The following is a 22,405-nucleotide window of genomic DNA, read 5'->3' on the forward strand; positions in this document are numbered from 1 at the left end:
ACAAAAAGGAGATAAAAGTAACTTGTCCCACAGAAGTTAAGAATACACAATTCAGTTGTTAATTCTGACCCCTAACTCCTGCTCAGATAGTAACTGGATGCAGTCTAGGCCTTTAGAATTGCACTCCTATTCTTCAGTGGGGGGTTTTGCAAAACTTGGCCCTTCTTTTGAGTTTCCTGTACTACTCCCTCCACTTTAGAGGAAGGGTTTAATTCCATGAAGGTGAGACTTTCCGAACAGTACATATACCAATCAAAGTCACAGGAAGGTAACTTGCATCCCTTGTGTTACAATTTTTTTAATTGAGTATAGTCAGTTTATAATGTTGTCAATTTCTGGTGTACAGCATAATAGTTCAATCACACATATACATACATATATTCATTTTCATATTCTTTTACATTATAGATTCCTACAAGAATTGGATATAGTTCCCTGTGCTATACACTATAAACTTGTTTATCTATTTTTTATATAGTAGTTAGTATCTGCAAATCTCAAACTCCCAATTTATCCCTTCCAACCCCTCTCATCATTTTCTAATCACTAAAATGCTAATCACAACACCTTTCTCTGAAGGGTTGTGATGTTAATATGAGATAAAATCTATAAAGTGAGTGGCACATAGTAAGTGGTCAGTTAATGGTCGACTCAGCCCCACTATGATCCCCTGGGGCCATTTCCCCACAAAAGTTTCAGATGGATTTTTCTCTAATTCTCTATCTAGTTTTCTTTGGTATTTGCTCTAGCACACACTAGGGCTCCCACAAAAGTGACTGAGTGAAAATTCCTGGCGGCAGAGGATCCCTCACCCCAACATAAACACTTTCAGAAACCGCTACTGCGGGCCCTGAGTTACTGAGCAGCGGTACCTTTCAGAACCCCCGTGGTGCTCTCACATCCCTCCTAGCTGGCTTGGTCCAAATGGCTCATTTAACCAAAGTCACACTAAAATCTTGGTCGATACTAAAATGCAGGACTCGTCGCTGGTCACCAGCAGGAGGTGAGGAAGACAGTTGCTTAGTTTTCGAATGAGCACCGGTAGGCCCTAAAGATCCTGCCTCCTTTCACAGAGCGAACCTATCAGCGCTGCTTTAGCGATGAGCGGCAGCTCTCCAGGAGCGAATGAGTTCCGCTCCCTGGAAAGAACCCGCCCATCCCTTGTGTCGTCACTCGGTCTCTCTAGAACCAGTACCGGCGCTTCCTCGTAGCGTGCCTGTTGGCGGGTGTTTGCGTTGAAGCTTGACCTTAAAGGGGAGGGAGCAGAGAGGGGGGCCAGGGCCCTTTAAAACGAGGCGCTCTGGTGCCTGCCCCTTTAAGGGCGGGGCGTCCCGACAACTGAATCTGAGCCCCAGATTACCCCGAGTTTCCGTCACAGGCTGAGAGGAAAGGCTCCTTCGCCTGGGTCCGGGTGCTTGGCGGCGGCGGCTTCATCCCCGCTGGTCCTCCCCGGGCCCGGAGACACCCCCGCCCCAGTCATGCTGAACAGAGTATGGAAGCAGCTGACTACGAAGTACTATCTGTGCGAGAGCAGCTATTCCACGAGAGGGTCCGCGAGTGCATTGTGAGTGCGGGAACCGGGCAGGAAGGGTAGAAACAATTGAAGGAGAAGCTCGGGTGTCGCGGGAGAGGGAGAAGTTCGAGTGGTAGTGCGACTACTTGGGCACAGAGTCTGTCAGATCCTGCTTGGTACAGGGGCGAGCGACGAAGGGCGCCGTTCCGACCAGAGCTGGGCTGGCCAACCCCTAGATCAGGTCAGCTGGGTGGCTGCGAGATAAACAAAGCCGGTCGGTTTCCGTTCCTCCCCTGTACTCGCCCCTCCCCCTGGCCTCCCCCTGTCCCCCATCCCCCGTCGGTGTTCTGAAGGAGGTCTTGGTGTGTTTGGGAGTCTGGTGAGTCTGCCGATCCTAGCCTGTGGTTAGGGATGGGTTTGTCCAGGGGAGGGATTATTTGCATTTACCCCTCAAACCCAACTGATGTTTGGTGAAGGGAAAACGAACAGGAGATTTTGGTGGGTTTCCCACTCTAGAAGAAAGGACTCTTGCTGGGGCGGGTTCTACTGTGCAGAGATGGAGAACAACAAAGGTTTCCCCTACTTTTCCTTATTAGTGTTTGTTAGAAACCCTGCAAGCCAAGGTTCCTGCTTCCCAGAGCCGTTCGGGGATTTCCTTTGTGAGTGGTTGCCCCCAGTGCTACAGGGGGCACCTGGCTGCTTTCCTTACTCCCTCACTGCCACCTAGAGTAACAGCTGAAACTGCCACACAACAAGGGATTCCTTCTCACTCCAGAGCCAGGGGCACCCAGTGGAGCTTAGAGAGTCACATCTTTCTCAGGCCTGCTTCAAACTCTCATCTCTCTCCTTTCTTCTCAGTCTCCTTCCTCAGAGCTCCCCAGGGAAGCCCTCACCCCCAAATACTAAAGGGAAAGGTATAGAAGTATAAAAGTGTTCAGGTGTGGGAAGGCCCACTGATGGGGTTATCCTTCATTTTTCTTAGACTGAGCTCTAGTCTGCTCTTGGCTGCCTCAGAGGGGTAAAGTGAGCCATGACATAACCAGATGTGCCCTTATCTGTGAAGGCTGAAAAGTTGAAAGTATACCAGTGCATGTGTGGAACATCAAATCTGCTTTCTGGAAGCCTTCCTTGTGTGTTCTTTAGTAGATAGTCTCACATGGTGAGGTTGGGCATATCGTGGAGGCCCACCCAGGCCTTGAGCCAGAGGCCCACATTCCTAGAGAACAGGGAGGGATGAGACCTTGGACAGAGAAGCAGTCTCCTGGATGTCTCACCTGTTCTTTAGTCCCATTTGCTGAGGATATCAGTGCTGGCCAAGAGCAGCTCGAAGACTTCTGTACCTCCCCCACCTGGCTCCAATCCCCTGCTTTAGAGAATGGCCTAGCCTCTGCTGGAACTGCATGGAACTTCAGCCTGACCATTTGAGCCCTCTCACTTTCCTGGCTATTACACAAGCCCAGAGCAGAGTACTAGGCAGTAAAAATCTTGCAGTTTCAATCTGAGTGGTTCATTCTACTCTACTTCCCTAATATTAAAAGCTACAGTTTTGTCCTAGACCCATGGTTCTCCTGGGGTCTCTGTGGCTTTTCTCCTTGTACAGACAGCTGTATGCAGATTCCCTATAGGGTCAGCTCCTCTTGGGGGCTGGAGAACCTATGAGACTGATCCTGCCTTCTTGGCCTACTGCAAACACAGTAACATCTCAAGACTCTCTGGCCCTGGTTGTGGAGCCAAATTGACAGTGGCTCCTGCCCTGGGCAATAGTAGCTTACTCGGGGTAGGGCAGGGATGCATGCATGCAGAGAACAACCTGTTCAAGTCCTGCCATAACTGTCAATTAGAGGGCTGGTCACCCAGGGGCATGGGACAGACCCTGAGAGAACTGCCCTGGAGTTGGAAGTCACTTGAGGTAGGGACCAGGGACTGATAGCATTTAAAGGGGCTGATGCTGGCTCTAGAAAGGAGGAGGGGGAAAGTGGAGGGAGGGGGAGTGGGACAGAGGGAGTAGAGAGCCAGGACAATGCAGACATCCCCTTCTTCCTTTCAAACTCTCTTTCCTTTCCAATAATGTGCTGGGCGTAAATTCCCTCTGGTTCTGTGGCCTGTTTCATGTGTGTGTATATGTGCATTGCTAAGAGTTTTCTCTGCTCGTTTACCAACCAGGGTTCAGCTGAAGCTGTTTTCTCCCAGGAAACCCTCATAGAGCTGGACATGGTGCTATTTCCCCAGGTGTATAGGACAGCCCCTGCCTGGTGCTTCTTAGAGGCCCCTGAGGCCTTGACTAGAAGGAAGTAGTGGGAAGAAAGATGGAATCCCTGGAAGTATGGAGCCTAGTTTTGGGAAAGTGTCCCCATGGAATTAACAGAGGCCACTGAGCCTGGGGAATATGCCTGGGATTAGAGCCTCTCATCTCATTCACTCTCTGCCACAGATCTCAACACTTCTGTTTGCAACACTCTACATCCTCTGCCACATCACGCTGACCCGCTTCAAGAAGCCTGCTGAGTTCACCACAGGTACCTGTGACTTCCCTGCCTTCTGCCAGCCCTCTGCCAGTGTTCCCGTTGCCATGGCACCAGCCTCAGGGGAAGAGGCCTAAGGTGCCTGCTGGGAAAGGAGAGGTGGCTGTTCTGGAGCCTTTACCTCTTCTGCCTCCCTTTCTTCATAAGCAGGGGCAAGATGGTATAGTGGAAAGTCTAGGTGAAAGTGTCTACAGCTAATAAAGTCACTGGGCAAGTCATGTAACTTTTGTGACCCTCAGTTTCATCCTCTACAAAATGAGCCCAACCATCTCTACCCAGTCCATTGTCACTATGTGGAACAAATGCGATGGCTAATGTGAAAGCTCTCTGTGAACCTAAAGAGGGTGACTGCAGGGTGGATGTTACTGTGGGCACAAGCTCTTTCATCTCCTCTCCTAGTGCTCCTGCACCCAGGACCAGAGACCTCCCTGACCACTGGGGCCCCAGGACCTGGTGATGGTGGCCTTCCTCTTTGTAGAGTGTTCAGATTAAAGCTTCCCTTAGGCATCGTGTGATTACAGGGACACACTTGCTCCCATTCCTAGCTCCAGCCTGTCCAGATCTTCCTGGCCTGGCCTGAACCTTTCCTCCCCTCCAGATGGCTTAATGAGTCCCCAGCCAAGAAGGCAGCTACTCTTGAGTGTAATTCCCCTGGGGACTTTCTCTGTGAACCTCCCCCCTCCCCCTCCCCTCATTTTCCTTTGCTGTATCTAGCCACTGATGTAACCAACCTCACAGACCAATCATTTGTTCAATTTTCAGTTTACAAAGAGGAACCTGTGGTGGGAGAGACCTGGGGAAGGAGGGAAGTGGGGGAAATCCTGATCCATACTCTCTCCACCTAGGACCACTGAACTTTAAGCTGCCACCTTGGCCAAAGAATAGGTTATGGGGTTCAAAGTGTGAGCTCTTCTGGAGCCTCCTGCCCAGCTCTGCCTGGGTGGGCCCAAGCCCTTCTTTCAGGGCCAGGGAAGGAGCAAGAGAGCACACTGCAACACAAATGCCTTCCGGAGACGCCCACTGATGGCCTGCCTCTCCCCATGCCTCTGTCTCTTGTAGTGGATGACGAAGATGCCACGGTCAACAAGATTGCGTAAGTGTTGCTGCCTCAGGACCCAGGCCCTAGTAGCCTTTAGAAGCTCAACTCTAGTGAGTACCCTGGAGTGGGGGAGAGTGAAGTATCAGACAGTGAAGAGAGAGCTGCTGCTTCCACCTCATTTCTGGCTTCTTCCGGCTTTACCCCACATATGGATGCTTGGAAAAGCTGTTGTTCCTGTCTCCCTGGTTAGGCCAGGAGCTTCTAAGAGGCTCGACCAGGAACTGTTTGCTGGAGGCCTGAGTCACTGGAAATGGCTCCAGCTTGGCTTCACCTCCCAGAAGCCACTGAGGAGGCAGTGGGGTGAGGATCGCAGACTAATGGAAATAGCAGGGGATGGGGAAGGTGGAACCCCCGAGGGTGGGGCATGCTTGGTTCTGTGAGGATAGTCCTTACTCTAGGCTGTTATTATTCACTAGCACCTGTAGATAAAAATATAGAGGTAACCCCTTTGGATCAACAGATTAGAAGAAAGCAACCCCCACCCATACCCCTCAAGGACCAACTAGATAAGTGTTCCTTCTTTTCAGCTGATGCAGCCCAGGGCACAGGCTTTGGCTATGAAGCTGAGTTTCAGGTCCCCCTTTCACCTTAGTGCCTTTGTTCAGGGCATAGCGATATGGGGTGACTCTGCTCTGTCCAGGCTGAAGAAGACAAGCTCAGAAATCCACATCCCTGCACTAAGCAGAGAGAAGTCAGGCCCCTTAGCTTGGCATCATGCCTGGCACACCCTGTAGGCATGTGCGGGAGGTCCGCATTCCTGGGGACAGCCTGGGCAAGTGACATGGCAGGTGACCAGGCTCCCATGAAGGCCTAAGATATGCCCATCCCATGTGCCAAGGCTTCGTGGGAGGTAAGGGCTAGGGTGGGGAGGCAGTGGGAAGAGCCCCAGGTGGATGGCTTTTTCCCTAGGTCTATCACTGCTACAGGTGGTTCTAGAAGCCACAGGTGCCTGTGGAGCTGAATGGGGCTCCTTGGGCCCAGGGAAGTGAGTGTCTGAGCTAAGCAGGGGCACTACCCCATCTCTGCCCAGACTCGAGCTGTGCACCTTCACCCTGGCGGTCGCTCTGGGTGCTGTCCTGCTCCTGCCCTTCTCCATCATCAGCAATGAGGTGCTGCTATCACTGCCTCGGAACTACTACATCCAGTGGCTCAATGGCTCCCTCATCCATGGTGCGTTGCTCCTGGTTGCAGCTGAGGGTGGGGATAGGCAGCCTTGGGCAAATCAGTCCAATATCACCCCATCCCTCCTGCCTCCCCTGCCACATGTTCAGTCCCCAGTGGGTTGCCCCCTGTGGGTTGCCCCCTGTCTTAATAACCATCTCTGCTTTTTGTTTTTTGCTCCAGGCCTCTGGAACCTCGTTTTTCTCTTCTCCAACTTGTCCCTCATCTTCCTCATGCCCTTTGCGTACTTCTTCACTGAGTCTGAGGGCTTTGCTGGCTCCAGAAAGGTGAGTGAGGGATGTACCAGGGAAATGTAGTTCCACTCAATGGTTCAACTGAAAAGATTTTAATGAAGAGACTATTTGCAGAGGTTCTGTCAGCATTAAGGGGACCAACAAGGAGGTGGAGGCACTAGTAACAACAGCAAGTCATTACCACCCCTAGGCCTGCAGGAGCAAAGGGAAGAAATATTTTCTGGAACTATTTGAAGCTAGGGAGGTGTGGCTTCCCGGGAGAGGAGCTAGTGTCTCAGCCACTGTCAAAACCACAGTGTGAAAGGTGGGAAGAAACACAGAAAAGATACCCTGACCTCTCTCTCTTCCTTCCTTCCACTCTTGCTGGTCGTCCCCACTGGGCAAGATGAACAGAAAACCAGAGGGTAAAGAGCATGTGTGTCGCAGACCTCAGGGGTCAGCCTCCCAAGACAAGACAAGGGTGGAGAAGGGATCTGAGGAAGCGGATTGCGAATGAAGAATATCCAGTATAGGGAATGACCCCAGATTGTGGGGTAGGAAGGCAGAGTGACTTAGCAGAATAAGAGGGAAACACCTCTGTCTCCTGAATCCACTCCTCCCTGCTTCCCCCAGCCAGACTGCCGTCTCTGTCTCCTTCCTTCCCTGCATAGTCTCCCTCACGTTTTGCCTCCACCTGTAGGGTGTCCTGGCCCGGGTCTACGAGACAGTGGTGATGTTGATACTCCTCACTCTGCTGGTGCTGGGCATGGTGTGGGTGGCATCTGCCATCGTGGACAACAACAAGGCCAGCAGAGAGTCACTCTATGGTGAGAAGGCCAGCTTCCTCCCCACCCTCCAGGCCGAGGGGCTCTTCAGCTGGCTGATGTTCCCCTGCCAGGAAAAATTATATCCTGCTAAGGTGGAGAAAGTTGGGACCCTCTCCCTTAGACTGAAGTTTCCAGCTGATGGACTTCAGGCCAAATCCATCCTGTAGAAATGTTCCAATTTGGGCCCAGGCAATGATTTAAAAACATAAGTGAGTCAGTTGAAGTTGGGAGATTTCACCTCAATATCCAGATTTCTGGCTTTGCTTGACAAGACCGAAGATCTGGCCATACTAAGCGCCGGCGACTTGGGCCAAAGAGTGCTTGTGCCCTTTAGAAAGGGCTTAAGATCTCTAGTTTGCTGTAGGCCCTGCCACTCCTTCTGCTGCTGGCCAGCTTTCCTTTGCTGCATTACTGGCCTAACCCCCGTAGGCTCTTGTGTTGTGCCCTCGCCTCTTCTCTGAGTTCTGTCAGCCCCCAGTAAGCCGGAGGAGAGAGATGGGCTGATGTACTTCTTTTTTCCCCTTTAGATTTCTGGGAATACTACCTCCCCTACCTCTACTCCTGCATCTCCTTCCTCGGGGTCCTGCTGCTCCTGGGTGAGTGTCCAGGGTCTGGGAGGGGACGGGTAAGGTCCCTGGGCAGGATGGATGAGGGAATGGAGGGGTGGGTAGGGGAAGCAGTGAAGAGAAGGGTCTGGCAGGTAACTGGCTCCTGTTCCCACAGTGTGTACTCCACTAGGTCTTGCCCGCATGTTCTCGGTCACTGGGAAGCTGCTGGTCAAGCCCCGGGTATGTAGTATTCCTAGTCCTTGATCCTGGAGACAAAGCTGGAGCCAAACAATGAAGCAACCCTGTGGTTGTGCAGTGCACACCTCGCAGAGGGCCGTAGCCTTTGCTGGCTCCTGTATCCTTCGCCCCCATCATCTGGAGTTGGTTGCCAGAAATGCAAAGCAGGACACAAGCCATTTGGGAGGGACTGGATAAAGTTGCTGGTCACAGGGTGGTGAATGAGGGGAGGGGAAGGAATGGGACAATGGAGTCCTGAGATGAGAAAGGTTCTCCTGGGGCCCTTGTGACTGGGAGCCTCTGACAGTCAATCCCTCCCTTCCACCTGCCCACAGCTGCTGGAAGACCTGGAAGAGCAGCTGCACTGCTCAGCCTTTGAGGAGGCAGCTTTGACCCGCAGGATTTGCAGTGAGTTGCAGTTCCTCCTGGCAGGGATAGTGGGCGTGGCTTGGGCAAGGGCTACAGGACCTGGGGACAGCACCACCTTCTCTGCCCTCAGATCCCACCTCCTGCTGGCTGCCCTTGGACATGGAGCTGCTGCACAGACAGGTCCTGGCTCTGCAGACACAGAGGGTTCTTCTAGGTATGTAGGTTGGTAGGGATTGGGATACCGGGGTTTCCCCAAGGTGGGTAGCCCCACATACCAGGCCCTTGCTAATAGCTTCCCATCCCTACACAGAGAAGCGGCGGAAGGCTTCAGCTTGGCAACGGAATCTGGGCTACCCCCTGGCCATGCTGTGCTTGCTGGTACTGACGGTGTGTACACCAGCCTTGGTGGGGGTGGGGAGTAGTAGGCCCTCGTGTACTTTATTAGGCCTTCTCAGGGAGGAGGGAGGGGATGCAAGGACCTGGTTATCATCAATAATTGTGATTGCCTCTCACTGAGTGCCTACTTTGTGTCCTGCCTTATTCTGAGCATACATCAATCCCCATTTTGTAGATGAAGAAGCAGAAGTTAAGGAGTTTGCCTAAGGCCACACAGGGCCTAAGTAGTTTTGCACGTTTGCTCTGGGGTGAAAATAGGGTTGAAATCTAGTCCATCCCCCCACTTGCCTCATCCTGGACTTGGGAATAAGTCTGATCAGTTTGGAGGAAGAGGTGCACTTTTCTGTTTGGCCTTTTTGCAATCCTTCCACCTGGAGAGAGTACACTCAAAGGTACTCTGTTGCTAGTGTCAGCCTTGAGGAGGTCCCACACAGCTCACTGGAAACAACTGAAAATGTTGGACCAGAGTGTCTGCTGTTAATACTAAACTCTGGATACAGCCATGGACTGGGGCAGGGATGGGAGTCCATGACCTTGCCTCACACAGGGACTGTCTGTGCTCACTGTGGCTATCCACATCCTGGAGCTGCTCATCGATGAGGCTGCCATGCCCCGGGGCATGCAGGTACTGGGCCACTTTCCCACTGTATCTTTTAGGGAGGGCCTAAGAAAGGCTGAATTGGGGAAGGGAGCAGCTGAGGCCAGAGGGAGGCTAGGTGCTGGGTGGTACTGATGGCAGGGAGTGCTGCACAGTGACATGTTCCATCTCTCAGGGTGCCTCCCTGGGCCAGGTCTCCTTCTCCAAGCTGGGCTCCTTTGGTGCCATCATTCAGGTTGTACTCATCTTGTATCCTTTTGGAAACCCACCATTGCCTCTTTTCACCAAACCTGTCTCCTCTGGGATGCTGGGTAGAGCTACAGTGTGAGCGATGGGGAAGGGGGCAAGACTTTGCCAACCTGGGGTTCAGAAAGAAGGAAAAGACTTGATTTGAAAGGAGGGCTGTGGGAGAGAGATCCGTTCCCTTTGAGATGAGACATTAATCCTTGAGAGCGGGCCAGTTCTTCCCTAACCCACTGGCAGTTACCTGATGGTATCCTCAGTCATGGGATTCTACAGCTCTCCACTCTTCCGGGGACTGCGGCCCAGATGGCATGACACAGCCATGACACAGGTAGCTGTGCAGGAGTCAAGGAAGCTTCCTGGGGGCATGCTTGGGTACCAGGTGCTGGCAGCTTGGCTACCTTCACCTCCTCTTTCCTTACTCCCATCCAGATAATTGGGAACTGTGTCTGTCTCCTGGTTCTAAGCTCAGCACTTCCTGTCTTCTCTCGAACCCTGGGTAAGTAGCAAAAGGAAGCAAGGGAATTAGCTTTTTTTTTAGTACCTGCTGGTACTAAGCAGGCACTTTCTATTTATGCTCTCTCTAATTCCCACAACAAACCTGTAAGAAGGTATTATCGCCATTATACAGATGGAGAAACTGAGGCTCTATAAAATGCTTTGCTGAACTTCAGAGTAGTGTTGCTTCAAAGCTCATGCTTTTTCCATTTGCTCCATAACACACCTTCCCTCATTTACTTCTACTCCAAATCTTCCTTTGGGGTGGATCATCTAATAAACATTCTCATTTTAAAAAAGAGAAACAGAGAGGGGAGGGTATAGCTCAGTGGTAGAATGCATGCCTAGCATGCACGAGGTCCTGGGTTCAATCCCCAGTGCCACCATTAAGAAAATAAGTAAATAAATAAGCCTAATTACCTCCCCCACACAAAAAAATCAAAAGTAAATTAAAAACCCAATGGATCTTTTCCTGTAGACATACATTGTTGGAAATGTCTCGTGACAGAGAGTATCTAAAAATCAGAACCAAGGCAGATCCATCTTCTTTGACCCCAAATATGTAAAATTCCTAAACTAAATTGCTTGGGGAAATTGGATCACCAAGATCACAAGTGAGGAGTTTTTGAAGTGTGTCCATGTTCCACTGGAGATCAAAGACGCCCAACTAAAAGAATTATGGACTGACTGACATGACAACTATTGATTGAGCAAAAAATCTTATTGAAAGGGCTATCCTGAAGATTACAATTGAAACATTGGAGGAGCTAAGGTTGATGGTCAGTGGAAGGAATCAGAACATGAAATTCTTAAAAAATTTATTGACTTAAATAATTTTGCTTATGTTACACAATAAAAAAAAACCTTTGCACTTTTTGTAGGAATTAAATTAAATTAATTAATTTAAATAAATAAATAAGAGGAGAAACAGAGGAGCTAATTGATTTACCCAGTTATACAGGTAGTTTGAGACAAAGCCAACTCAGGCTAGAACCTTTGTCTCCTAAACCCCAGTTTAGAGCTTTTTACACACACTGGGGCATCAGCTAATACAGTCCTTCTTCCACCTTTAGAACTATGATCCAGAATTACCTGGTAAAAAATATTCAAAAGTATATAAAAAAATTTAAAAAAATAAAGTATAAAAAAATAGTTCACCCCAAGGTAGTAGGGGAGTTGCAGAGGTAACTTGTTACCTCCCGCACCCCATCATCTATATACTGTGCATGAGTTAGTATTTAAATCAGTTCTGTTTGGTTCTTAAGTTTATGTTCTCTCCACTATACCATTTGTACTTGTGCCATGGGGATTTAGTAGGAAACCTGGCCTGTGGATCTACCAGTTAGTTCCTTTAGGTTGGCTGTTGGAAGGAGTATTTTTTTAAGTCAGGGAGGGCCCCAGAATTCTAATTTATGATGATTATATTATTACTATTAGTGGCTCAATAAATGTTAGAATACAGCCTGGCACATATATGTGTGTTGTCTCCTTTAATTCTCACAGTCACATTATTTCCCCTACTTTATAGATGAAGAAACTGAGGCATAGGTGTTTCAGGAATTTGCCCCAGGTCACACGGTTAGGTGGGGTGGAGTTCAGATATGAACCAAAGCAGCCTAATCAGAGTCAGAGCCCTTAGCCTCCTCACTTCTCTGTCTGCTAAAAAAAACACTTGGTGACAAGCTTGTAGGTTCCTGGCCCAGGAACAAGTAGCAGGCCCAGGGAGCTCTTTGGGACACCTGGAGCCAGAGCGGACCCCCACTGAAGGAGAAGATGCTAAACCTTAACAGCCCTGAACTGTCCCTGAGACAGGAGGTAGGATTATTACCTAAGAGAAGCCAACCCATCAGTTGCAGTGTTGGAATGTGGCCACCAGGCGGCAGCAGAAAACTGGGCTCTTTTCCAGGGAGGGGTTGGGGAGCCCACCTCCCATGCTGGCCTTTGTACTTCAGGGCTCACTCGCTTTGACCTACTGGGTGACTTTGGACGCTTCAACTGGCTGGGCAACTTCTACATCGTGTTCCTCTACAATGCAGCCTTTGCGGGCCTCACCACTCTCTGTCTGGTGAAGACCTTCACCGCAGCTGTGCGTGCAGAACTGATCCGGGCCTTTGGTGAGAGGGAGTTGGGGCAGGGCTGGTGGGGTGGTTTGAGGTGGAGCCCTCTGGAACAGTGGTCATTCCAAGGAGGGGAGATGGCATGCTCTCTGCTTTGTAACATTCCTCATCTACCCAGTCTGTGGGTTGGTTGTCTTATACCTGAGGACTGAACCTACATCCTGCTTTTGACTGCCCACCTCATCTCTTCCCTAGGGCTGGACAGACTGCCATTGCCTGTCTCCGGTTTTCCCCGAGCATCTAGGAAGAACCAGCACCAGTAACCTCCAGCTGGGGATGAGAGGGAGAAAACTGGACACTGCCATCTGCTACCCAGGCCTGGAGGGGCACCCAGGGGTGGGTGGACCTCAAGACCTGTAATCTGAGAGGGTGGGTGGCAGAGGGGAGCTGAGCCATCTGCACTGTTGCATAATCTGAGCCAGAGTTTGGGACCAGGCCCCACCGGCTTTTCCAGATTTAACTGTGGGCCTCAGCATGGAGTGGGGCTGGGTGACTGGGTCTGGCTCCTGGTCCCAAATCCGTTTACACATCTATCTGCCTCACTGCTATTCCGGGCCATGCCCGTAGCCATGTTTACATGATTTGATGTGCAATAGGGTAGGGTGGGGACAGGGGAGGGACTGAGCCTGGGCAGACTTGGGAGGCAGATTGTCTCCCTTGCCTCTGGCCCAGCAGAGCCTAAGCACTGTGCTATCCTGGAGGGGCTATGGACCACCAGAGAGATGACGGCATAGGGAGGAAGAGGCCACAACCATCAGCAATAAAGTTGATCCCAGGGTTTGCTTTGGTTTTCTAAAGGGCCTGTCTCTGTGTCTGTTTGAACAGCTTTGCTCCCACCAGTCCTGAGTCTACCCAGAGAAACAGAGGTTTCTTGCCCACTGTCCTTTCCCTTCCCCTCCATCCACATTCTGAGTGACCCTTGAGGACTTGAGTCTGCTGTTAGGCCATACAGTGAGTCAGTGGGGAGCTCCTCCTCTCCTTGGACTTGCTGAAAGTTGGCTGGTCACCTGACTCTTCCTTATGCCCAGGCCTTATTTCTGTGCCTTGGTTATTGGGAGTAGGTGGGCATGAGTGTAGGAATAGGATAACCTTCCTCTATATACTGCCCCCACCCGCAGCTCTCTCCCTGACTTGCCTATTGGATGAAGAGTAAATAAGTGTCTGCCCGACAAGGGTTTGTGATTCCTACATCAGAGAAGAACCCAACTCCATCCTTCCAGAAGCTATCAGTCCCTTGAATACTCTGCAAGCCCCTCTGCTGTGTTGGGAGGAGGGGTTAAATTTCTACTCATGATTATGAAGATTGTACATTGCACAACTTCTCAGGGCACCATTCACCCCATAGTCTACATGTAGTTACTACAACTATTTCCTTGCAAATGGCAGCCAGGTATCTTGAGGAAGGGCTGCTTTTTTCTAATGTACACAAAGCTAGTGAGTGCTAGCCATGGAGCTATGTGAGGGATGAGTATGGAATACCAAAAAAAAAAAAAAAGTGTTGTTGCCATAAATACTTTTGAGCACCCTACTAGAGGCCAGGCACTCAGCCAAGGGGGTACATGATGAACAAATTTGTGCTTAGAAATTGCTTTGTATAGTAAGAGTGACATAATTTTAATACCATAGCACAATGAATGGCAGTTAATTATTGATTCTCAAGGAAACACAGAGGGCCAGTGTCAGGACATCAGGGAAGGCTTCTTAGAGATTTCTAAACAATAGTAGATTAGTGGGTGAAGTATTACAGTCACGAATCCTCTGAGATGAGACCTGAGTGGCTAGACATGGAGAGGGTTTCCAGAGAGGGTGAAGGATAGAGAGGTGCCTAGATAGAAGGTAAAGGGAAGCAAACATTAGCCTGTTAGAAACTACAACTTTCAGTACTCATTGCCCTCCAGCAGCTTCCAGTTGACAAGTTGGGTGTTTGGCAAGGATAAGAGAGGAGACAAAAGTTTGACTGTAACTACGAAACACTGTTCCTGATTCTGAGGAAGCTCCCAACAGAAGACTGCAAAACTACCAGGGAAAATGGTCCCCTGGTACCACCCCTTCCAGTCTTGGTTACTGCTAAGAAGGAGAGATGGAGGTGGAGGAGGTGGGAGAAGGACCACAGAGAAGGGATGCTCAGGTTGTATGCCTAAAGGGCTTGGCTGGTCTTGGGCAGAAATTGGATCCCATACCTCCTAAATGATAGCAAAGGACATGACCTGCCAAGGTAGGCTTTGGGAGTGCTTAGATCTAATTCACATATTAGAGGAAGGTGATTTGGTGCCACGCATAGGCTTAGAGGTAGGATGCTTAGCAAGGCAACGGAGGACTGTAAAGCTGCTAAAATTTCCGAGGCAGGTTCCTGCTTGGTCTCAAGGATGGGACACACTTCAGTCGCTGAACAGACCAGCGGTGATCGGCTAGAGCCTGGGCCCCGGTGGGAGGGGGCGGGACGGTCCTGGGAGAAGGGCGGGGGGGCGGGGCCAGGGGCCACTTGAGGCGGAGCCCGGGCGTTCTGCCGGCGCCCGAGTCAGGCGACAGAGCCCGGCAGGGTTGGCACTTACCCACGACCCCCCTTCCCTGCTATGATGACCCGTCCGTAGCAACTTCCAGACCCCCTGGGGGTATGTAGGCAGAGCTAGCGGCAGCCAGGTGCGCAGAGCCACAGGAGCTCTAGGGCACTCTGGGGACAGCTCTGCCTGCTGCGCTCTCTGGTCTGGGGAAATGCCCAACTGACGGGAGAGCTGGTGAGGACAAGAACGTTCCCTTTTGGCGAGTCCGCTGCATCCATGGCGCTGCTGGCCAGCCTGGTGCCCCTGTGCTGCTTGGCACTCCTGGCACTGCCGGCCCAGAGCTGCGGGCCGGGCCGGGGACCGGTTGGCCGGCGCCGCTACGTGCGCAAGCAGCTCGTGCCGCTGCTCTACAAGCAATTTGTGCCCAGCGTGCCGGAGCGGACCCTGGGCGCCAGTGGGCCGGCGGAAGGGAGGGTGACAAGGGGCTCCGAGCGCTTCCGGGACCTGGTGCCTAACTACAACCCCGACATCATCTTCAAGGATGAAGAGAACAGCGGTGCAGACCGCCTGATGACTGAGGTAAGGAGGCCTTCTCCCCACCTGCTCCAGGGCACTGCCAACTTCTCTGCCCTCCTATGGCAGCATGGGAGGGTGACCTGGGCTTCATCTATAGAGACCTTGATGTCAAGGACCTACCTCTACCCCTCACCCCCCCCCCCAAAAAAAAACTTCTGCTGGTTAGAATGAGTGATCAGGAGGAATCATCCCAACAGAGATGAGGAGGGGGAGGAGGGACTAGTGAGAGTGAAGCTGGGAGAGACGAGGAGGGCGGGGAAAGGAGGATGGCGGCAGGCGAGACGGGAAATGGCTGAGGCGTGGACCGGGGGTCAGCTACTGAGCCAGGCAGGAAGGGCTGGGGTGAGCTGGGGGCCAGGAGCTGGCTAGGGAGCAGACAGAAAGCTCTACCCTTAGCCTGGCTCCTGATTGTGTTAAAGCTCTGTGGCCCAGAGAGACTGAAGGGGCTGGCAAAGGGGTGACCAAGGGTCAGATCATCTACCTGAGGAGGGGCTGGGCAGGAATTTTCTTTGGCCTAGGGGAGGCATCCTAGAACAAGGGTAAGGCTATTCTAGAGTCTAAATGCCCATCTCAGAGCAACAAGCAATCCTTGGAGTGAAGAACAGATGAGCCCACCTGAGAAGCAAAATGTTCCTGTATCCCTCAAACTCAGTCTAGCTCAGAGGCTTTTCTTGGAATTAAAGGGTTAAAAGGAATTCAACTGCTATGTATTGAGCATCTGCTGCAGACCAGAACTTAACCAACCTAGGGTGAAGTGAGAAGGACCACCTCTGGCCTGTGATCTCAAAGGTCAGAAGTAGAAGGAAACTTGGAGGTCACATTCTTCCACCACGCACCCCCCCTCCCATTTTACATCTGAGAACTGGGCCCCAGGAGGAAAAGCAATTTAATCAAAGTCTTAAAGCTAATTAGTGCATGGCTGGGACTAGAATTCAGGACTCCTGATTCTAAGTCCTATACACTTTCCATTACACCACCTAATTGTGTATGGAGTGGAGAGGTGGGGGGAGTGGGAGGGGTACGGATTTCCTCTGATTAACTGCCATAGTTTTCCAGGTTACTTTGTTAGGAAAACCTGTCCAGGGGAGAAAATATTACTTCTTGCTCCTGCCCTGAAGTCTTCCTCCTACCCACAGATTGAGATACTCCTTCCCTTCTCAATCATGGAATATCGTGCGTGGTCCTTTCCTCTGGTTGCCACCTGCAGCAGAGGGGGCAGAACGAGGGATTGGCCCAGGAGAGGCTCTGACAGGCCTGGGAACCCCCTCGGTTTTGCTTATCTCCCACACCCTGACTGCAAAAGGCCTCCATTGAATTGGCTCTGCACACTGGGCTGCTGCCCCCGCAGGTCAGGGCCTCAGGGCCTCCTTAGGGGACAGAACGACATAAAGTTGGAAGGAGTTACCGCTATTCCTGTCTCTCCCTCCCCTCCTCTCCAACCCTGCCGAGGTGTAGAAGACTCGGGAAGAAGGGCAGGGGGAAAGTGTCCTTCTGGAAGTTTAGGAGAAAACCAAGTCCGAAGTGAGAGGTTGGAGCGGGGAGAAGAAAAGGAAGCTGTCCTCTCTGCCTCCTCCCGCGATGTCCGTGCTGTGGTGCGCGCCAAGGTCTCCGGCTCCCAGACTGGAGCGGCCGAGATAACCGTGGTCTCACTCCCCCGGTGCAGGCTTCCAGACGCTGCTGCTTTTCCTCCTCTCCACTCCCACCCTGCAGGGGGCCCCCCAGATCCGCGCAAGGGCCGCTCGCATTATTCTCAGGTGTTACTCCCACGCCTTTCTGGGCTGCCTCTGGAACACAGACCGAGAGATGGGGGTCTCTCAGAGCTGGCAGAGACTAAGCTGGAACTGGGAGGGCTGGCTGCACTGGGGGAGGGGACCTGGCGGGCCGGAGCAGGGATGGGGGGCGCGGCTTTCTGCCCTTTCCTCTCCCAGCGCCGGGGCGGCTGAAAAGCGCCTTTGTGGATGGAGCTGCTGAGTCCGCTTCTCCCGGCGCGTCCCCGTCCTCGGCCCGGGATTCTCGCTCGGTTAAGTCATCCCGGAGAATGGCCATTGTACTTCGCACGGCCCCCGCCGCCCCAACTCTTTTTCCAGCAGCCTTGATCCCGCAAGGCTCCGCCTGGGCAACTCTGTGGGGGGCACTTGCACCATGAAGGGGTTAATGCTAGGGGCCGAAAGGAGGAGGAGGAAGGAAGGAAGGAAGCGATGCCCGGTGCCAGGGAAGGCAACGAAACAAAAGATGAATCAGGCAGAGGGAGGGCAGCCGGGGCTTGGGGCGGGGGCCAAGCTAAAACAGGGGCTTCTCTCGGGGAACCATGCTGCTCAACCCCTCCCTGGCCAAACTTCCACCCGCTCTCTCAATGCTTGCTCTCCCAGGTTGAGCGGAGGTCCCAGAACAAGTAGGGACGAGGGGCGCGCATTGAAAGTAAGGGAAAGAACTAGGCGCTCCCTCTCAATCTCAAAGGTGACCCCACAGTTCTACAACGACGCTCTGGCAAGAGAGCACAGATTGGCAACTATACCTATGCAGATTCTCACCTCCCCAGGACACTCAAAATTTGGGATGGAACGGAGTAGGGTCGGGAAAACAAAGAAGAATCGACCCTCCAGTCCAGGTCGCTTTTGCCCCCATGGTGGTGGTAGTGGTAGGGAGACTGACTCCTTTATTCCCCGCCAGCGTTGTAAGGAGCGGGTGAACGCTCTGGCCATTGCCGTTATGAACATGTGGCCCGGAGTGCGCCTACGGGTGACCGAGGGCTGGGACGAGGACGGCCACCACGCTCAGGACTCACTCCACTACGAAGGCCGTGCCTTGGACATCACCACGTCCGACCGCGACCGCAATAAGTATGGGTTGCTGGCGCGCCTGGCAGTGGAAGCTGGCTTCGACTGGGTCTACTACGAGTCCCGCAACCACGTCCACGTGTCGGTCAAAGCCGGTACAGTAGGGGCTGGGTGGTGAGATCCCTCGGGGAAACGGGCTGCACAGCCCTGTTGCAACCCTAGGGGAGAGACCAAGCGGGCGTTAGTGTTGTAAACCAACCACCCTTCCATTTCTGCCCAGGTTGGGGCCAGATCTGTGGGAAATTGCATGCTGTCCTGGGACTAGTGAAGTCTCCGCTGGGCTTGACCCATATCTTTAGGAATCTCTACTAACAATCTGGAACCGTTGGTCTTCATTCAATCCTCTCTCTGATTGTTGCCTGCAGATAACTCACTGGCGGTCAGGGCAGGCGGCTGCTTTCCGGGAAATGCCACCGTGCGCCTTCGGAGCGGCGAGCGGAAAGGGCTGCGGGAACTGCATCGCGGAGACTGGGTGCTGGCGGCAGACGCGGCAGGACGGGTGGTGCCCACGCCCGTGCTGCTCTTCCTGGACCGGGACTTGCAGCGCCGGGCCTCTTTCGTGGCTGTGGAGACCGAGCGGCCCCCGCGCAAGCTGTTGCTCACGCCCTGGCACCTGGTGTTCGCCGCTCGAGGGCCTGCGCCTGCGCCAGGCGACTTTGCACCCGTGTTCGCGCGCCGCCTGCGCGCGGGGGACTCGGTGCTGGCGCCAGGCGGGGACGCGCTTCGGCCGGCGCGCGTGGCCCGCGTGGCGCGGGAGGAAGCCGTGGGCGTGTTTGCGCCGCTCACAGCGCACGGAACGCTGCTGGTCAACGATGTCCTGGCCTCGTGCTACGCGGTTCTGGAGAGTCACCAGTGGGCGCACCGCGCCTTTGCTCCTCTGCGCCTGCTGCACGCGCTGGGGGCGCTGCTTCCGGGCGGGGCCGTCCAGCCGACTGGCATGCATTGGTACTCTCGGTTCCTCTATCGCTTGGCGGAGGAGCTGCTGGACTAAGCGCTCCAGGCATAGAAACCTCGAGGCGCCCGCCTAAACGGGGGCGTGCGGGCTGAGATCTGGGGATATGGGCAGCAGACGATGCTGACTGGGAGGTGGGATAGGGAGGAAAATAGATGCGATGGTTTAGGGACAACCTCTAACTGAGAGGTAGGGTCCTAAATATGTGGGGTTGTTGATGAGTACTCCTTGACGTGGACTGTTTCGCCTCTTCCTCCCCAGTGCCTCAGCCCAACCCGATTATTTTATTTTATTTTCTATTTATAAATTGTAATATAATGATCTGCTTGCCCAGCCTGGCAAGATGAGGGGCTGGGGCACGGCGTTAACACTGTCTGACACTGGAGCCAAACTGACATTTTCCTACAGGTAGGCTAATAAAGGGAAGGCTTCCAGGAGCTTGTTGGGGATATCTCTATTTAGATGGTGATTTACCTCCAGATGTGCGGGAGAAAGGGGACCATATCTTACTTCCCACTCTTCCTCCTTACCCAGGGTCCTCTGGCCCTGCTTTCTCCTCTCAGAAAAGGCATCCCAATCGATCAGCAACAGGATCAGTAACAGAGACCAGAGGAGTCAGAACTATTCTAGGCTGCTATTTCTTTCTCCCACCCAGAGAGGACCAGCATTCTGCCCACATGATTGCATACCAACTGTTGGAGGGTGAGAAAACCCAAACACATCCTTTCTCCATTCATAGGGGCTACAAAGGCGGTTGAGGCCATTGTGGGTTCTGATACATAAAGAATTCTGGCCCCCAATTGTTAGCCTGCAGTCCTGGTCCCTCCCTCAAGAATCACCCTAGCCCCCATCCTACTCTGGTATTGGGGGTCTGCATGGGGCTGATGTTTTTTTTCTGGGATGTCACTGGACCAACTAATGACCCACGGGAATCTCTAGCTAATATATAACTGATAGTTCTCACACACTGTTGATCAAGAGAAAGAACCTGGACAGAGGGCTGGAACCTATCCTTCCTGCTGGGCTCAGCACAAAGAACAGCTTCAGCCCAAGTGTATGGAGTAGGGGGACAGGCTCTCCAAGCAAGAGCACATAGGAATTACAACCTGAACCCCTTTCCTGATCACCTGTCCTTTTCATTTCTACTGGCTTTCTCCACTGTACCCCTCTCCCCTCTCCCATTTTCACCAGCTCTGCTTTCCCAGCCTGGGTGTTTCTGGAAATTTTTTTGGTTCCAATGCAGCAGACATCTGGAATCCAGGCAGGCAGGTGCCCCTGAGTTAGGAACGGCAGCTCAGAGGAAGTTGGACTGCACTGGAAGAGGGATATCTAGAGCCTGGGAGATGGTAGGGGTTGTTGGTACCACCAGGAGCCCGCCCTTCCCTGTAGCAGCTGTACTCTTCCTGCACAGTGTCCCTGCTATACACCGCCCTCTAGTGGCCTTCAGGATCGGTTCCTTCCCAGGCCAAAGGGAAAAGAACCACATACTACACAGATGGGTGGACTGGATCTGCGTAAAAGAGCCTGCTTCCAGGCGGCAAGAGATGGTGCATGGGGCTTGTTAAGCTGCCAGGGATGAGCCATGGGTGTCACCGGCTGGCGAGGAGCCCACCTGCCTCTCGTTGGGAAAGTCCTTCCAAACCATGGCACTTTTGCATCCCCTGCACTTGGTTTAGTTCTGTGGCTCCTGGAAGCTAGAGGTGTAGTTGTAGACTGCAGTAGTGCAGATTTCCATGTGCATCTAAGTTACCCACTCATCTCCCTCACCTTTGTGACCCTTGAGTTCAGTGTCTGGAGGTGAAAACATACTTAGGGTCCCAGGTTGTGCTTGATAAAGCCAACATTTGGAAGCAGGCTAAGTTTACCTTAAAGTGTCCTTATACCTCTCACTTCCCTCAATCCACACCAGGTGCCTGTTTCTGCCACCTGCCCCCTTTCCTGATTTTAGAAACACACTCCAAGCTTTGGACCTTTCCTACTTTTTTTTTTTTTCTCTAAAACTGCCCTTGTCTCACTCTATCAGATTCTGATGCCCTTCAGTCATGTCACTACAGGGGATGACTAATCTGATAAGCTAATTAGTATTTCTATGTTGATGGCCTCCCGTTTTTACTACTCTTCCCAGGTAATGCATATATTTTAAAGGCTGGCTGAAAATAAGACTTTAAGCCATAAAATCATAGTGGTGCTGATTCCTAGTACTTCAATACATTGGGCAGGGATATAGTTGGGGACATCATTGGATATTGGAGAACTAATGGTTCCCCTTAAGCTACATCCTATAGACTACTTCCCAGGCCTGAGGCTCACCTCTCACTCCTGACTTCCATCCTTCATTATTCTTGTCCCCTTGAGGCTCTCCCAGCTCCCCCCACCCCCCAAAAAAATCCATTATCTTCCTTCAGGCAGCGAAGAGCACTGTCTCTATGAAGATGGCCAGGAAGGCATATTCACTTGGCCACACAACATCTCCAGATGCAACACCTCTTCTTATCAGCAAAATAAGCAGGGAGGTTTAGGGAAAGGGCATGGCTTGGAAGTCAGGTAGACCTCCTGACAGGATTCTTGACAGTATCAGTGTATGTGATCAATGTGGAACAGACGCCCAGTGAATGTTGTCCATGCTCTGCACCCATTTCTCACTGCCTGTGCTGCTTTCTGCTGTCTGTCTGCTTCTTTCCTCACCACTCCACTAGAAGCAGCATTATCAATGGTTCCCAGACTTTGGGGGAGGGGATTGTGTAGCCCCTAAAATTGTTTGATTTCATAACACTCCGTTCTTCAGAAGGTGCTGTGTGACAGATATGGGTTTGCTTTAGAACTAAAGTATAATTAAAAGTAATCTTGTTTTGAGAATTTACAGAGCATTTTGTGATAATTCTGGCAAGACCTCTCTGCATATGGGGAAACTGGGGTTGAAAAACCACTGCTTCAAAGTTCAGATGACTTTTTATTTTGCCCAGAATTCAGATTTTTCTCCAATTCCTTTCTTCAAGCAGGATTTACTGAACATCTATAGTGTAGCACCATATTAGGCACTGAAAAACACAGACACACAAATTAAGAAAACAGCTTCTTAAAGGTGTAAGAAGATTGACTACCAAAGCAACATTGTCCCTTAATCAGGATGAGTTGAATGGGCAGTAAATGTCGTATTTGTACACAGAAGGCCTGTGGA

The 22,405-nt window shown here is 52.0% G+C and overlaps 2 protein-coding genes across 5 annotated transcripts; both read left to right on the forward strand.

Moving 5' to 3' along the window:
- The first annotated feature begins 1,195 nt into the window (after window positions 1–1,195).
- On the forward strand, window positions 1,196–13,158 carry LMBR1L (limb development membrane protein 1 like). 3 transcript variants are annotated; one of them, XR_012078373.1, is made up of 18 exons: window positions 1,219–1,564; window positions 3,945–4,029; window positions 4,987–5,128; window positions 6,165–6,304; window positions 6,479–6,582; window positions 7,229–7,355; window positions 7,883–7,951; window positions 8,079–8,143; window positions 8,476–8,548; window positions 8,640–8,723; window positions 8,820–8,896; window positions 9,453–9,530; window positions 9,679–9,752; window positions 9,987–10,077; window positions 10,179–10,245; window positions 12,197–12,358; window positions 12,557–12,697; window positions 13,037–13,158. XR_012078373.1 is itself a non-coding variant. In XM_006202935.4 (17 exons), the coding sequence occupies exons 1-17, from the start codon at window positions 1,493–1,495 to the stop codon at window positions 12,622–12,624; spliced, it is 1,470 nt and encodes a 489-aa protein (XP_006202997.1). In that variant the 5' UTR covers window positions 1,196–1,492; the 3' UTR covers window positions 12,625–13,158. The 3 variants fall into 3 exon arrangements, 2 of the variants coding, with proteins under 2 accessions (XP_006202997.1, XP_072828961.1); XM_006202935.4 differs by having other exon boundaries at window positions 1,196–1,564; window positions 5,095–5,128; window positions 12,557–13,158; XM_072972860.1 differs by having other exon boundaries at window positions 12,557–13,158.
- A 1,691-nt stretch (window positions 13,159–14,849) lies between these two features.
- DHH (desert hedgehog signaling molecule) lies at window positions 14,850–22,087 on the forward strand. 2 transcript variants are annotated; one of them, XM_072972862.1, is made up of 3 exons: window positions 14,850–15,441; window positions 18,109–18,370; window positions 18,641–22,087. In XM_072972862.1, the coding sequence occupies exons 1-3, from the start codon at window positions 15,139–15,141 to the stop codon at window positions 19,264–19,266; spliced, it is 1,191 nt and encodes a 396-aa protein (XP_072828963.1). In that variant the 5' UTR covers window positions 14,850–15,138; the 3' UTR covers window positions 19,267–22,087. The 2 variants fall into 2 exon arrangements, with proteins under 2 accessions (XP_072828963.1, XP_072828962.1); XM_072972861.1 differs by having other exon boundaries at window positions 14,913–15,441; window positions 18,109–18,354.
- Window positions 22,088–22,405: the final 318 nt, after the last annotated feature.

This window comes from Vicugna pacos, chromosome 12 (assembly GCF_048564905.1).
Source record: "Vicugna pacos chromosome 12, VicPac4, whole genome shotgun sequence".
Lineage (NCBI taxonomy): Eukaryota > Metazoa > Chordata > Mammalia > Artiodactyla > Camelidae > Vicugna > Vicugna pacos.